This window comes from Lactuca virosa, chromosome 9 (assembly GCF_052849685.1).
Source record: "Lactuca virosa cultivar CGN04683 chromosome 9, Lactuca_virosa_CGN04683_v6, whole genome shotgun sequence".
NCBI classification, from domain to species: domain Eukaryota; kingdom Viridiplantae; phylum Streptophyta; class Magnoliopsida; order Asterales; family Asteraceae; genus Lactuca; species Lactuca virosa.
This window is the reverse complement of record NC_136434.1, coordinates 120,759,184-120,775,718: the sequence shown is the minus strand read 5'-3', so window position 1 is coordinate 120,775,718 and position 16,535 is coordinate 120,759,184. Positions and strand designations below refer to the sequence as shown.

The window sequence follows — 16,535 nt, the reverse complement described above, 5'->3', positions numbered from 1 at the left end:
CCTGCAAAACACCGAATGAGTTGATTCAGTCCCGATGGTTGAAATCGTGAGAATAATGAACCACTGACCACCACCTATCACGCCACTAGATTTCATTCTCAGCCCGTACCAATGGTATCGTTTTAAAGAAGAACTAGTCGCAGAGGACAGAGATTTATGTTGGAATCGGGCCGGATGATAGCAATGAAAGAAGTTCACTTTCAGAAATGGTTACTCGGAATCTCGAATTCGTATCCTATAGAAGTTCACTACAAGGAAAGGCTATTATCCGACAATTTTCGTCTAGTCTCAACGCCCAGTTCCTTCCCTGCCCATGGAACTCCCATATTACCCAAGGACTGAGATTTATGCTCTGAAGAGCTTGATTCTCTGACATTTTGATCCTTCGAGAATTGATCTATCATTGATTTGCATTTTGTATGTATTTGAGTGTGTTAGCGGTTTAGCGATTGACACCAGGTCCTTCAATCATCGTTTTCAATCAAACAAGTCCTCGTAAAGCCCACAACGCTTTCTCACCTGTAAATCACGAAAAATAAATCTGAAATCAATCAAATGTTTTCATGTTTTTGATGGATTGATATCACTTATCAGTCATATCACGAATGAGTGATTTCATTCAACAAGTAAATACCAAGTAACCACGAAAAGCGGTTTGAATCCTGATAGCGGCCGCTTCCTCCCTTGATTTCCTAGCATACCGACTACCAGTGGCTGCCACTGCTGTTGTGTCGACAGTTATTGGTGGCTCGGCCTCCACCTCAATCGGAATTGCAAGCCTATCGAGAGTTAGGGTTGCAAATCTGGTTTTGTTTCGGGCAAATTTGGTGTTTGATTTGTTGATTTTAGGGGAGAACAAAGATAGTAGGAAGATGTTATCAAGGAAGCAACTGGAGAGAACAAAGGCTTTCAGACTGTTCACCACCGGCATAATAAAGCTTGGTGTTCGATTCTATTGCCGACAAAGAAAAAAAATGAAACATCCCAAAAATACAGTCCAAAAATTTTGTTTTATATTATAAATAAAAACCATAATAATCCAAATCATCTCATAAAACATAAGTAGTGTATCTCAAAATATCATAACATCTGTCAACAATATCAGAGTATAAAAATCCCAGGCTGAACATATGGTGTGTGCACTGCAATCATCCCGAGCTCTTCCCTTTGCTACCGGAAGTACCTGAAACCAAAACTGAAAACTGTAAGCACGAAACTTAGTGAGTCTCCCCAAACTACCACATACCATATACATATCATATAACATGCAGCTAGGAGATACGAGCCTCGCCCACACTCAAGGAGATACGAGCCCCCGCCCACACTTGGCTAACTATGAGATATGAGCCTCGCCCATACTCAGCTATCTCAGAGATACGGGCCTCGCCCACACTCTGCTAACTAGGAGATACGGGCCTCGCTCACACTCAGTTGGCTAGGAGGTACGAGCCTCGCCCACGCTCCGCTATCCGGAGGATACGGGCCCCCGCCCACACCCCACTATCTAAACAGAAATACAAGTATCACGCAGACAACAAGTATACCATAATCTACCAATTCATAAACATACTCAGATAATACTAAGATACGGGCCCTGCCCACACTTAGCTACTTATCATAAACAATTCTAAGATACGGGCCCTGCCTACACTTACCTACTAATTATAAACAATTCTAAGATATGGGCCATGCCCATACTTAGCTACTAATCATAAACAATTCTAAGATACGGGCCCAACCCACACTTAGCTATTAAACACGGGCCGACATTGGTGCCTTCGACCCGTTCCTACTGAAGGAAACTCACCTCACAAAGTTGGCTGCTGAATCTCTCGGTAAGGAATCTCTATCGGTTGCTTCCGCGACTCCCCAGCTAACATCATCACAATAACACTTAATCAATATCCAAAATCTTTTTTAGGGTAAAATGACTACTTTACCCCTGGTCAAAGTCAACACCTTGGTCAAAGTCAACATTCTGGTCAAAGTCAACATTCTGGGTTGACTTAACTCGCCGAGTTCTATAACTTGAAAATCCTTAAATCGCGATCCAACTCGCCGAGTCATCCTCCTGACTCATCGAGTTCTATCTGGTACAGAATCGGGACAAAACGACTCAACTCGTCAAGTTCCTCCATGGACTCGATGAGTTCTTCAGTCTGTTTGGGCCTTCTTAAAGAATTAAGCTCATACTCTTCAGATCTCAACTTCTTATTCCTCATGCACACTGAAAACGTCCTTTTTATGGATGAAGTTTCCAACTTTACTCGTTAATAGCCCTTCTTCATGGGTTTAGCTCAAACCTTAAACCTTTTGGACCTAAATCTTGGTCTACAAGCCATCCATACTCCAAACTAAGGCATATTTACTGAGATCCAGACTCTAAGCACTCCATGAACACGTAAAGTTCCTAACTTTCTCCCCATGCATGGCCTTTTGAAGCTTAAAAGGCTAAAATGGCAACTTATAACTTGCATGGGGCTTCCATAGCCATAAAGTTTGCACATTTATGCCATGTGAGCCCTTCAAGGTCATAGATCTGAAAATATACCCTCTTGGGACGTCCATGTCCCAAAGATCAAGTTTCTTGAACCAAAAACCCCATAAAATGATAAGAAGGAGATCTAACAAGATATTAAGCAAGGTTTAGACTTGATTACCAGAAAATGAAGAGGATGAGATGTTGTTTCTGGATCTACTAGCTTTCTTGTGAATCCCCAAGCTCCTCCTTCTTCAACAAGCTTCAAAACACACCATATTCACTCAAAAACAACTCACAAGCTCATACAAGGCACTAGGGTTTCGTGGATTAGGGTTTGGGACTTGGAGGCTGGAAATGAGGCCAACAAGTGGGGATTAGGATGCTTAAATAGGGTGCAAAACCCCGAAATTAGGGTTTCATCTTGGCAGCCCTACTCGTCGAGTCGAGGCTCTCAACTTGTCGAGTAGATGACTTAAAATCCCGCGGCCATTCTGGTTTCTACTCGACGAGTTTGGGGCTCCCAACTCGTCGAGTAGCTCTTCAAAAATGAATAAATTATGATTAAATGTGTACTAAGAACCATACGTTACAAAAAAAGAGAAATAGAGGTTCTCGAAGTGTTTATTGGGTTTGTTGATCCTTGATTTAATTAGGTGAAATAGAAATAGTTTTAATTTTAGTGAAATATAGAGTTTTAAAGTTAACAGGAGAAATCCATATGGATGACATATGGGCGCCACGTGAACCATTTTAGTTGACCAAATGTCACGTGGCATATCAAAACTGATGATTAGGAAGAAGTTTACTGGGTGACCCGTTCGTATTTTTGATAATAACCTTTTAAAACCGCAAAACACAAATACATTCACCTAAAAAGCAAAAATAAAATAAAATAAAATAAAATAAATCACGAGCATACTAAATCTTGTTGGCTACACTAACAATAACCTATAAGTTATTGTAAAAGATAGCCTTAAGAAACATAACTTAAAAGAATTGATACTTATTAATATATATTTTCTTCCTAACACCTCGTCTATACATATCAAAAACTATAGACTATAAAGATTAATTAGTTAGAAAACATTACCACATGGCACATTTAATCACGTATACCAATTTATTGTTTTTATTCCATTAAAATTATTTAAATAAAAATATTATTATATAAATGTTAATTAAATTTGATATTTAATAATATAACAACCGTATATGTAGTGGGTCAAAGAAGATCGTGGAATGAAAACAAAAAAAGTAGACATGAATGGTATAAACGAGGGATGTCTAATAGTGCCCCCTTATCTAAATAAGAATAGTGCCCCCTTCTTCTTTACCTTTCCGAAAATTTAGCCAAAAAGAATCTATGTATTGAAAGACCAAACGTTGACTCTGCTGCCAAACAAGATAATGATCATGGCCATCCTGACTGAATTACAAGAAGATTTAAGATAACAAAAACCAGAAGCAAGGAAACTTATTTTCCCAGTCCCAGCTCATATACACTCCCGAAATTTGCAACATCCATGGCCACCCCGACTGAAATACAAGAAGAAGCAGCAGTAAGAAAGTATCATGTTTTCTTGAGTTTCAGAGGGAAGGACACTCGTCTAGGGTTTACAGATTACCTCTACCAAGCTTTGGTGGATGATAACATCTCCACATTTCGGGATGAGGAAGAAGCTGAAATTGGGGAAGAACTAAAGCCCGAGCTTGCAAGAGCTATAGAAAGCTCTCGTGCTTCAATAATTGTGTTCTCTAAGAACTACGCATCCTCAACATGGTGTCTGGATGAACTCGTGAAGATCCTTGAGCAGCGAAAGGCCTCCAACCATATTGTCATCCCTGTTTTTTACAACGTTGAGCCGACCCATGTCAGAAAGCAAGAAGGCACCATTGGAGAAGCGTTATCTGAACACAAACAGAGGCTGGAAGACGAAAAGGACGAGGAGAAGAAAATCCAAGCTGCACGTAAGTTGGAGATGTGGACAAAAGGACTTACAGAAGTTGCTGGTTTGATAGGAAAGGATGCCAATGGCCGGTAAAACTCCCACACTACATTTCCACAAAATTATTACTTTTTTATCATTGTGTGTAAACAGTATAGATCTGTTAGGGTTAAGATTAATACACAAATAAAAGATGTGAAAAAAATAAAAAAACACACACAGAATCTATGTGGTTCACATGATCATGATACTTAGTGCTGCGTCCACAAGCAAATTAGAGACGTTTCTTATTTCATAGTGACAGTAGGGTTTACAAATGCAAACAATATACATTTCATAATAGCGACATTATAGTGACAGTAGGCCTTGAAAAATCGCATACATGCTAAGCCCATGAAAGTACTGCCCAGGTCTTCTGATGTTAGTGTATCATATATCATTGCGACATGGTCTCTTATGTCTTTGAGTCTTCCTTCTCCATAAGGGCTCTTTTGAGAGACAAATTTGGACTTCACATATATCTTACACCCACAATCTAGAGTCAATCTTCTTGACACTATCTCAAATAGAAATTTCTAAGGGTACGTTTGGTTGTGAAAAATTGTTTTCATTTTCTAAGAAAATGTTTTCAGAAAATAAAGTTGAGTTTCATTTTCAATTTTCAGTGAAAATTTTAAAAAACACGTTTGGTTGAACCAAAAGGAGTTTTTATTTTTCATCTTAAAAATTTAGAAAACTTTGGAATACTGTAAAAAACACTTTTATAATTTACATACAATTTGAAAAACTGAAAATTTTCATTTTCTTGGAAAATTTTGGAAAACTGAACGAACCAAACATGTTTTTAAAATTTCTGTTTTTCTTGGAAAATTTCCTAGAAAATTGGAAAATTTTCCACAATCAAATGCACCCTAATTATTAAGATGCGTTTAGTTGCGGAAAAATGGGCCGTTTTCCGGAAAAATTTTTCAAGAAAAATGAGAATTTTGAAAACACGTTTAGTTCGTCTATTTTTCTAATTTTTTCACGGAAAATGAAAATTTTTCGTTTTCTAAAATTACAAAGAAGTTGGAAATTTTTGGAAAACCAATAATTATTGTTTTCCACATTTTTCTAATTCCAAAATTTCTCTAAAATATAAACACACTCTCACTCCCACCTCTACACCTCCAACCCACCACACCCCTACCTACCCACACCCACCCACTCCCAAGCCCACCCCCACAAATACACACACACACACCCACCCACAAATACTACCCCATCACCAACATCACCACCGCCGCCACAATCACCACCACCACTGATTGTCATCACCACCGCCGCCACAACCACCACCACCGTCACCATCATCGACACCACCACTGCCCCCCGCCGCTGCCCCCATCCCCATCCTACTACCGCTACCGTTTTCTAAAAATGAAAACCGATTGAAATATACACATCTAAACGCATGATCTAATTTTCTAAAACTGAAAATGAAAAATGAATAAGTTTTAACTAAACGCTTTTTCTAAATTTTTCAATGAAAACTGAAAACAAAAAACGAAATATGAAAAGGGAAAACGAAAAACGGAAAATGAAAATTGTTTTTCCGTAACTAAACGCAATCTAAATGTCTTAAGAAGTTTAGTCCATAATTTTCTTCATGCCCTGACTACAATATTGGCAATTAGAAAATATCCATTTTGAATCATATCCAAAATTAAACAAGATCTTAATGGAACCCTATGTATAGTCAAGTATAAATAATATTGACAATACATTTATATGGCTCAGTAGTTCAAATCAAAATGGTAACAAAACGTACCATTCTATAAACTGAACCCTTGACAATTGGACATTGTTCAATAATCGTATCAAAACTATCTGATGGAATAGATATAAGATGCAAAAAACTAATTATTTTATTTATTTGGATTTTCATTGGTTGTGTGATGTTCATCTAATTTGATTAAATTTTCAGACGAGAGATGGTGGTTATTGAAGAGCTGGTTAAGGAAATTAGTAGTAGATTGGAACTACACTTGGAGAGTAATATTCCACATCTAATTGGGATGGAAATCTCTATTAATACCATCAGTTCCTGGTTGGCAGGAGGATCGTCAGAAAATGCCGAAGTTCTCACAATTTCAGGAATGGGGGGGATCGGGAAGACATCATTGGCAAAATATATCTATAGGTTGCACTACCGTGAATTTGAAAGAAGTAGCTTTGTTGAAGATATTGAAAGAAGATGTGCAGGACAGACACATTTACTACTTGATTTACAAAAGCAGCTTCTTGGAGACATTCTTAGTAAACGAATGATTGAAGAACATAATATAGATGTGCTCACATCTAAGATTGAGAAAGCATTACTTAATAAACGAACGCTTTTGGTTCTTGATGGTGTGGATAACTTTGAGCAAGTGGATGTGCTGATCGGAATAAATGGTTTTCTTAAACCAGGAAGCAAGATTATAATAACAACTAAAGATGGGTCCTTAACAGAAAAATGCGCATTGTTTCGCGTCACAGTTCCTCCCAAACACACAAAGCATGCACTTTACGGTTCGAGTGATACTGAATCTGTAAGACTTTTATGTTGGCATGCATTTGGAGGCTATGATCCTAAGGAAGGTTATAGAGAAAAGGCAATAAGAGCTTCAGAGTATTGTGGAGGACATCCATTGGCTCTTAAACTTTTGGGAAGTTCTCTAAACAACGAAGATGTAGATGCATGGAGCGATACCTTTGAACTGCTAGAGACAAGAGAATTCCATACTCATGTACAGAAGGTTCTGCAGATTAGCTTTGATTCTTTGCCATCAGAAAATTGCAAAGAATTGTTTAAGCATATTGCATGTTTTTTTGTTGGAAGTGATAGAGAAATGACTGAAGCACTATTAAAGGAATGTGGTATTCGCACATTACACGGGATCACAAAGCTCATAGATAGATGTCTTCTCACAATTAGTGCAAGTAATGAGTTGAGGATGCACCAATTGCTTCAAGAGATGGGGAGAGATTTGGTTCGTCGGGAATCACCTGAGAAGCCATGGAAGCGCAGTCGAGTTTGGAATCATGAGGAGTCCCTCTATTTATTGAAAGAAGAAAAGGTAATATAACATACTGTTCATTAGAGGTCCACAAAAGTAGGATTTATCCATTTAAAAAAAATCGGATCGAATACGATCGAACATTCCAATACCAGATTTAGGATTTTTCCCGAAAAAAATGCTAGTGATATGGATATGTGATGTTATCGGATTTGGATCGGATAGATTTTTTAATATTCAATTTCGGAATATCCTATATTAACTTTTTAATCTGATTTCTACTTTTTAAATTTTAATTAAACTCCAACCATATAAAGACTTCTATTGTATTAGGTTTTAGATACAAAACAAAAAAGTAAGGATAGAAGTACACAAACATAAACCTATGAATTGAATATTCAATTACTTTTAGTAGCCAAATTTGTTGTCTTCATGAGTTTATCTAATCTGATGTCCTTCTAAATGTCACTCTCATCTACTTCGTTCGTTGAAGGTGATATCCTTTGTATAACCTATTCTTCATGGATGTACTCCTCGATAGTTGGTAAAAGTGTTAGAGTTTAAGCACTTCAACAGATGACAAACGATTTCACACAGAGAGTAATAATGCAAACTAAAAAACAAGAACATAATATTTAACGTGATTCACACGATTAGAGCGATTGGTTGTGTGTGTGAGATAGAGAGGGAGGGAGGGAGGGAGGGCGAGAGAGAGATGGATTTTGTTTGATGACTATCAGATTACAATCCTGCTATCTTAGCATTAAGTTACACAAATTCAAGACTTATATATATATATATATATATATATATATATATATATATATATATATATATATATATATATATATATATAGAGAGAGAGAGAGAGAGAGAGAGAGAGAGAGTCAAGACCAAATAAAAAGGAATCATCAGATGATTCACAAGAAAAAAATTTCAAAAAAACATCTTCATGATTTAATTTTAAGTAAATTAAAAAAAAATTATTTTTATGACAATTTTAGTAAATAACAACAAAATTCATTGTATAAATAAATCATCGAGATGATTTTTTGAGAATTTTTTTTTATGAATCATGTTATTTTTTATTCATCTAGTGATTCATTTATTTTGTTCGTCAAAAAATATATAGAAAAAAAACTTCTTACCTTCCTATCAAAAAAAAAATTCTTACCGGATATATATACACACAAAAGGTCAAACCTAAAAATTCTAATGAAACCGGCCAATAACACATGAGTGGGCTGCCTAGCAGTTATAGGGTCAAAATGGTGAATCACACTCCACAACTTAACAAAAAGTGGTCGTTCAAGCGAAACTCAATTTTTTATCCTTTCAAAGTCGTCTAAGTAACCCATCAACAAACGAACACATACATACATCAATTTAGTGGTGAGTCGTGACCTTTGTTTCGAAATTGTCTTGTCTCACCGCTTTCCAAGCACTATTTGCATGATGTTCCAATGTCAAGTTTCCGATACGGTTGTGAAACTTCCCACAGTTTTTTTTGCTCCGACGTTCTTTGCTTCGTCGCCGTAATACAATAATTGAAATTACACCAGATATCCAGATTCAAGAAGTTGGTTTAACTTCCACCACATTGACATTCATGTTATTTTTTGAGGTTACACCGACAGAAGCGGAAGATTGTGAGCATGCCATTTCCAGTTTTGAAATTGAAGAAAGAAGTCAAGATTGCGAAAAAACGTTGAGAATAGTCAACTATTTTTTTTCGGTGTGTTGAAACCAAATGAAACAACACCTATTGATACTCTTCTAGAGGGGAAAAATGGTAATTTTAGGTGTCCAAACGGCTAATATTAAAATGCTACATGACCTTTTGTCTAAAAAATGCGATTTTTCCGAGCCCAGCGGCTATATCCCTTTTATCCAGATTTGGGTTGGACAAATATCTTGGGTAAATGTCAAATGTTTAGTTTTGTGGGACCTGCGTTGGAGATATCCGATTCGGATTCTAAGCCTGGATATGGAAAAATCCGAATTGGATATTTTTTCGGATATGAGGAAATACGTATGTACTTGATTATTTTGTTTCAACTTTAAACACACCTGTAGATGTAATTATTCATTATCTTAATGCTTAGGGCACAACTAAAATTCAAGGTCTTGTCCTTGACATGAAGATATTGGAGAAAGAGCCATTGCATGGAATTCAAAACAATGATCTGAATTCTGAAATAGGTCCATCAACCCATAGCGTTCCAAAGTTGTCTTCTCATTGCAAGAAAATAGAATTGAGAACAAATGCATTAAGAAAGATGGATAAACTAAAGCTACTCCAACTCAATCATGTAAAACTGAAAGGATCCTACAAAAATTTTCCAAAAGGTTTAATTGGGTTGCGTATGCATGGACTTCAATTGAAATGCATACCTTCGAGCTTACCAATGGAAAATTTGGTTGCTCTTGACATGTCTTATAGTGATTTTACACAGCTTTGGAAGAAGCCAAAGGTATGGGGCGGATTCAAAGCTTTTAATTTATTTTTTTCTTGATTGATATATTTCTGATAATATATATTCTTGCTTAATGATCTCCATGCAACAGCATCTTGCGTCATTGAAGATTCTTGATCTGAGTTATTGCAAGCAGCTTGTTAGAGTTGCTGGCTTCTCCGGGCTACCTGCACTTGAGCGGTTGAAACTCACAGGATGTCTATGTTTGGTTCATGTGTGTGAATCAGTTGGTGAATGTCATAGCCTTGTTTTTCTTGATATGAGCTACTGCATTAAGCTTAAAAAGCTTCCAAGCAGCATTAGCAAGTTGCAGAATGTCAGAGAACTATCTTTAGATGGTTGCGAAGCAAGTATTTGCACAAAATCCCAAAATTCATCCTCTTCCGTTGCACAATATGTACCTAAAAGTCCAAAATCATTGTTAATTTCCTTGCCATCTTCACTAGTAACCTTGTCTCTTAGAGACAACAACTTAACTAATGAATACTTTCCAGCGGACTTCAGCAGCATGTCAATTTTGAAGAGATTACATTTAGACAAAAATCCAATCGCTTTTCTTCCTGACTGTGTGAGAAGCCTTAGCAGGCTTGAACTACTCTCTGTTGAGTATTGTCGGAAGTAGAAGTCAGTTTTGTGTCCTCCAAGTACAATCAAACGTTTGGTTGCTAGAGGTTGTGACTCACTTGCCAAAATAACATTCCCTCAAGAAATCTCAGCACCACCACTTGTCTATTACGACGATTCCATGTCATTGACTGAAATTCAAGGCATATTTAAAATTCAAGCTATAGCACAAATTGATGACGAAATATTATGTAGCTTGGGATGGACAAATTTACAACATGTGAAAGATCACAAGGTGCAGATTTGGAATTCTAAAATATGGGCTCGTGCCAAGAAACTTCCAGTTCATGTATTATTCTCTTTCTGCAACTATCTCATTTATATGTTACGTCACACTAATATGACTAAAATTCATGCATAGTAATCTCTTATTTGCAGATGTATTACGAATTCGGAATATTCAGCACATGTTTTCCAGGGAATGTGATTCCGGATTGGTTAGGTCATAAAAACAATGGTTCATCAATATCATTCACCATGCCATCGTCTTCAACAACTAGAAAGATCGAGGGAATAAATATATGCTTTGTTCATACATTTTCAGGTAGAGGGATGGTTAGCTCTCTAAGAACAAAAGTAAGGAATATAACAAAAGATCGCACCTGGATATATTATGGTTATATACTTGCTGTCCGAGAAGCTGATGAAGATTTAGTATGGCTAAGCCATTGGATGTTTGGGAATAATGAGCTCGAAAATGGTGATGAAGTTAGTGTAACCATTGTAGAGGAAGAGGAAGATGGTGGTGTAATGGTAAAAGAGTGTGCAGTCAGTCCTGTGTACAATGATAGAGAGAATGAAGAAAATCCTTTGAGTTATTATAAGTCGTGGAAACATATCATTGGTGGAGATTTGTCTACTTTTCAATTAACGTCAGGAGATTACTTCCTAAACCATGATCGTTTTTTTAATCATCCCCGAGCATTTAAGGACCTCTTTCAACATAAAACAACCCAGAATCTATTTGGTTATATTCCGCAATATAAAGGTACACCACTAATTCTTAAATATTGTTCTATCTCCAGAATTATCAGGCTACCTCAAGTTGAAGCTTGTAGGATTCGAACATGAGACCACTCCATTAATTTTTATTGTTTAAATTCCAAGTGATCACCACTAGGCCACTTTGATGGTGATCTATTTCCAGAACTTTTAGGCAAAGAAATGAGTTTATTGTTCTTTTAACTCTGGATATTTACAGATGAAAATGTGGTTACACATGAAAATGAGGATTGGTACTTGCATGAGTAGAGACAGTCTTTTCTTCAAAGGGTACCATCACATCAACAAATGAGGCAGGTTTTTAGCCCATCCCTTTCACATAATATGCATGTTCTTCCATATATAGTAGCAACTAGCAAGTATATAACCTTATTAGCATTTGTTATTTTTGTTATTCTGATTGCTGTTATTGTTTTTTTAAGATTGTTTGGTTTCACGAACAACAGTTGGGCTAGTTGTACTGATGATCAAAGGAGCACCTACAGCTATGTGTTTTCTCTTGGTTCAAGTGTCATATCATATGGGTGAAAAAGCAAAACATTGCAGGTTGGTCTTCATCTCAAGCAGAGTATGTTGCCACCGCTGTTGAAATGTAATCTAGACTTAGGTAGTTTGATAATTTTAATAGGTAGTTAATTATGGAAGTTGTTATTTATAGTTATTTAACTGTCAAATGAAGGGGTGTGATGGTTGATTCAAAAGGGACGATGGTTGAAGGCTTGAAGCCTTATATATTGTCACTTGTAATCATATTAAACTTGTTCTTGATGATAATAAAGAAATCTTAGTTTTAGTACAAGAACCCTTTTATCATCTCCTTCTTCGTGTGTGTGTGTGTTGAAACATCATCCACAAACATGCACACCTTGTTTCTTTGCACATGATCAGCAGTCAACGCACACCATCTTTGCACCATATGCATCATCAATAAGAGATTCAACTTCCTCAATTGTGATAAACATTGTTTCCTGTGTTGATGATATTAAACGAACCACCCAATAATGATGTGTGTTGTGCATATTTATATTAAAAGATTACAACAGTATCTCCTATAATAATGGAGAGATAATACACAGTAATACACTTTAATATAATTCTAGATTTTATCTAATATCCCCCTCAAACGAATTGATGATGGACCAAGATGAAGCATGACACGAAAATGTTCAAATTACGGACGTGGAAGACTTTTGGTGAAGATATCTGCCACCTTAAGCTTGGTAGAAATGAACTTGGTGTAAAGTTTACAAGAAGCCACAAGTTCCCTAACAAAATGATAGTCTAGGTTAATGTGTTTGGCATGTTTGTGAGAGACGGGATTCGGAGTCATGAACAGGGCACTTTTATTATCACATAACAGTGTAGGCCGATCTCGAGGAAGAGCATGAAGTTCACTCAAGAGGTGAGTGATCGAAACTATTTCAGCTGTCATGTTTTCCATAGCCCGATACTCTGACTCACAACTTGATCGGGAAACTGTAGGTTGTTTCTTGGCACTCCAAGAGATGAGATTTCCACCAAGAAAAATCAAATAGCCATAAGTGGAGCGACGAGTTTCAAGACAACGTGCCCAATCGGCATCAGAGTAACCCAAAATAGTATTTGTTTGTATATGGCGAAAGTAGAGACCAAAGGAGACCGTACCTTTAATGTATCTTAAAATGCGTTTAACATACTGAAAATGAGCAGTGGTGGGAGCATGAAGGTACTGACTTGCTTGATCGGCAACATAAGAGAGATCAGGCATTGTAATAGTTAAGTACGGGAGATCTCCAACCAATGACCGATAGAGAGTGGAACACGGGACCATCCGAAGAAAAAGTCTCATTGACAGCCAAAGGAGTTGGCATGGGCTTAGAGTCAAGTAAACCAACACGGATGAGAATATTGGTAGCATATTTAGCCTGACTTAAGAACAAGCCATCATCAGTGTAGCAGTAATTAAGATCCCCCAGATCCTTTATTGCAAACTCTTGATTCAAACGATTAATGAAATTAGAGATGATTGATTCTAATTTCCGGTAAGAATTAAATCATCTACATAGACAAGAAGATACTTGATGCAAGATGCATAAACATAAATAACGAGAGACTGATCAGCGGCTGTAGACAAAACCATGAGATAGTAAGAAAGTGCTTAGACGTTGGAACCAAGCTCTAGGTGCTTGTTTCAAACCATATAGAGCTTTGGAGAGTTTGCAAACATGGTTTGGGAATTGTGGATCAGTAAACCCTGGAGGTTGCTCCATGAAGACAGTCTATGTAAGTTGGCCATGTAAAAGGCATTCTTGACATCTAGTTGATGTAAACGCCATTTATAAAGTATCGCAAGTGAAAGAACAATTCGAATGGTCGAGGCTTTAACCATAGGGCTAAAAGTATGAGAGTAATCAATTCCTGAGACTCGAGTAAAACCTTGGGCAACAAGTCGCACCTTAAACCATTCAATGGGGCCGTCATAATTGCATTTAACATGATACACCCATTTGGATCCAACTACATTTGAATTGGAAGGACGAGGAACTAATACCCAAGTATGATTATGACGTAAGGTCTTCATTTCATCGTGCATAGCGGCTAGCCAACGCGGATTTTTAGCGGCTGATTTTTACCCCTTTGGTTGAGATTCAGAAAAGAGCGCCATATGTAAAGTATGTTTGGATAATGAGGCAAAATTAGCTTTGTGTTTTGGTTTAAAAATACCATACTTTTAGCGAGTATTCATCGGATGAGAGCTCGGGGATGGAGCACGAGGAGCAGATGGCGTAGCAGGTAAGGGTGGATCAACTACCGGGCCTTGGTTAGGTGAATTAGAGTCCTGGTTCGAACTGGACTGACTGAAATCAGAGTCGGAAGTAGGCGCATCCGAATTGGGCTGTTGGACCGATGCCGAGATGGGCTCACACAGTTGGCAAGGTGAGGCGGCATTTGGAGAAAAAAGCAAATTCTTGCAATGAGATAGGCCCAGAAGAGGGATTCGCTGAAGGCGCTGGAGATGGAAGACTGGAAGTGCCCTCGTCCAAAAAAGTAGAAATTTCCAACTGTGAAAGGTCATGTTGGGACGTGTCACCAGCAAATGGAAATGAGGACTCATTAAAGCGTTCATGACAGGTAATGTATATACGAGATGTAGTAGGATCTAAACACTTGTACCCTTTATATTGCATATGATAAACAACGAAAATGCAAGGAATACTTCTTGGAGCAAGCTTGTGATCAGCGTAATCACGAAGATAAGGATATACTCAACACCCATAAGTATGAAATTTTTCGTTGGTAGGAACACGTGAATAGAGCAACTCGAATGGAGAGCGATTTTAAAGGACAATAGCAAGCAAACGATTGATAATATAAGTGGCAGAACTGAAAGCATCAGCCCAATAGGAAGATGGGACGTGTGCATGAAACAACATAGCCAAACCTGTTTCAACAATATGTTCATGCTTGCGCTCTGCTCGTCTATTTTGTTGTGGAGTATATGAACAAGAGATTTGGTGAAATGTCTCATTTTCTTCATAAATTTCCCGAACAATATGATTTAAAAATTTTGTGCCTCCATCACTCTGAAAAACCTTAATTTTGCATGAAAATTACGTTTGAACAAGCTTAACAAAAGCCTTCAAGACTGGGTAGAAACCTGTCTTAGTTTTTAAAAGTTAAAACCAAGTAAACCGCGAATGATCATCTACAAACACAACATAATATAGAAAACCATCGGATATAACAGGAGCGGGTCCCCATAAGTCACAGTGTATTAAATCCAATGGATGCAAAGAGCGTTTATGATTTAAATCAAAAGATAATTGTTGACGTTTATAAATTCGAAAAGGTACACATGATATAGGTTTAGGCAAAACTGAAGTAATTAACACTCAAACAACCAAGTTTATGTAAACTAGAAATAACATCAAAAGAAGTGTGTCCTAAATGAGCATGCCATCATTCAAAAGAAGCTTTATTTGAAACGCCAAAGGAAGCAACTAAAGTCGTGGGACCATCATTAAGCACATATAAACTTGTTTGCTTGCCCTGTCCTGGATGGTGAAAATGGTTGAGAAAAAATAACATCAACTAGATGTTGGGAAATTTAGGGTTTTTAGTGGAGATCTGGACACCGACTTGGATCGTGATATCATTTTCTGAACTGATATTTCTACCCTATCCATGGGTTACAAGCCTAGGATAATCCAAGTGGACACTTACGATTCTAGGCACAGAAATCGTAAGCCAATATGCTAGAGGATTCTGTGAAAGTATGATGAAAAACGAGATCTTAAGATCGTAACCCTCCTCTGAAGAGGAATAATTGTTTATATACTAAACGAGATTAGGGTTTCATTAGGGTTGGGCCATCATTAGTTGCTTTGGAAGCAAGTAATGTTAATCTGGATTCAAAGAGGATTTAGGGTTACCAAAACTAACGAGTTTCTTAGTTTTACCTTAATCACCCTCAAGAAATTGAATTTTCCACTATGTTCCCATATGTAAAATTCGGGACCCCAGCCAGGGGCTGTGCCCCTTGAACCCCGCTAGGGGCGCTGCCCCTAGACCCCGCCAAAGGGGCGCTGCCCCTTTGGAAACCCCGGACCCGGGGGCGCTGCCCCCGGATCCCCGACTAGTCGTCGAACCGGATTCTAATTCGATCTTATACATGCGTGCACTCCGCACAAACCCCGTACATATATTAGAGTACAAATTATGAAACCCCTTAGCTCACATGTTAGTTCTAGTTACTTAAAATGACATGGTGATACTAAAATCACCAACACTAGATGATCCATTGTGAGTTTACTTTAGAACTGATGTGTGTGAAATGCACTGGTTTTAATCCTACTTTTGAGTTATAAATTAAGCACACAAAGGCAGTGAACCTGTCTTTTAGTGGTATAGTTGGGTAAGTAGAGTGTCGAACTCAGGGAACGGTAAATTAAAACTAAAGACTAATTTTATCTAAATTAAATAG

At 37.5% G+C, this 16,535-nt stretch overlaps 1 protein-coding gene and 1 pseudogene across 3 annotated transcripts; one reads left to right on the top strand and one right to left on the bottom strand.

Moving 5' to 3' along the window:
* Nucleotides 1–3,800: 3,800 nt before the first annotated feature.
* LOC145141114 (disease resistance protein Roq1-like) lies at nucleotides 3,801–12,351 on the top strand. Of its 3 annotated transcripts, none has more exons than XM_079074447.1 (7): nucleotides 3,801–4,520; nucleotides 6,395–7,529; nucleotides 9,575–9,943; nucleotides 10,038–10,859; nucleotides 10,949–11,558; nucleotides 11,772–11,865; nucleotides 11,995–12,351. In XM_079074447.1, the coding sequence occupies exons 1-4, from the start codon at nucleotides 4,006–4,008 to the stop codon at nucleotides 10,566–10,568; spliced, it is 2,550 nt and encodes an 849-aa protein (XP_078930573.1). In that variant the 5' UTR covers nucleotides 3,801–4,005; the 3' UTR covers nucleotides 10,569–10,859; nucleotides 10,949–11,558; nucleotides 11,772–11,865; nucleotides 11,995–12,351. The 3 variants fall into 3 exon arrangements, with proteins under 3 accessions (XP_078930573.1, XP_078930574.1, XP_078930575.1); XM_079074448.1 differs by having other exon boundaries at nucleotides 11,772–11,869; XM_079074449.1 differs by having other exon boundaries at nucleotides 10,932–11,558.
* Nucleotides 12,352–12,743: 392 nt separating this feature from the next.
* LOC145139733 (secreted RxLR effector protein 161 pseudogene) lies at nucleotides 12,744–13,319 on the bottom strand (annotated as a pseudogene).
* Between the last annotated feature and the right edge of the window lie 3,216 nt (nucleotides 13,320–16,535).

Coding starts and splice junctions, on each gene's coding strand:
- LOC145141114 (XM_079074447.1), top strand. CDS start 4,006: ATGGCCACCCCGACTGAAATACAAGAAGAAGCAGCAGTAAGAAAGTAT. Junction 4,521..6,394: donor GGAAAGGATGCCAATGGCCG/GTAAAACTCCCA, acceptor TTAAATTTTCAG/ACGAGAGATGGTGGTTATTG. Junction 9,944..10,037: donor AGCTTTGGAAGAAGCCAAAG/GTATGGGGCGGA, acceptor TCCATGCAACAG/CATCTTGCGTCATTGAAGAT.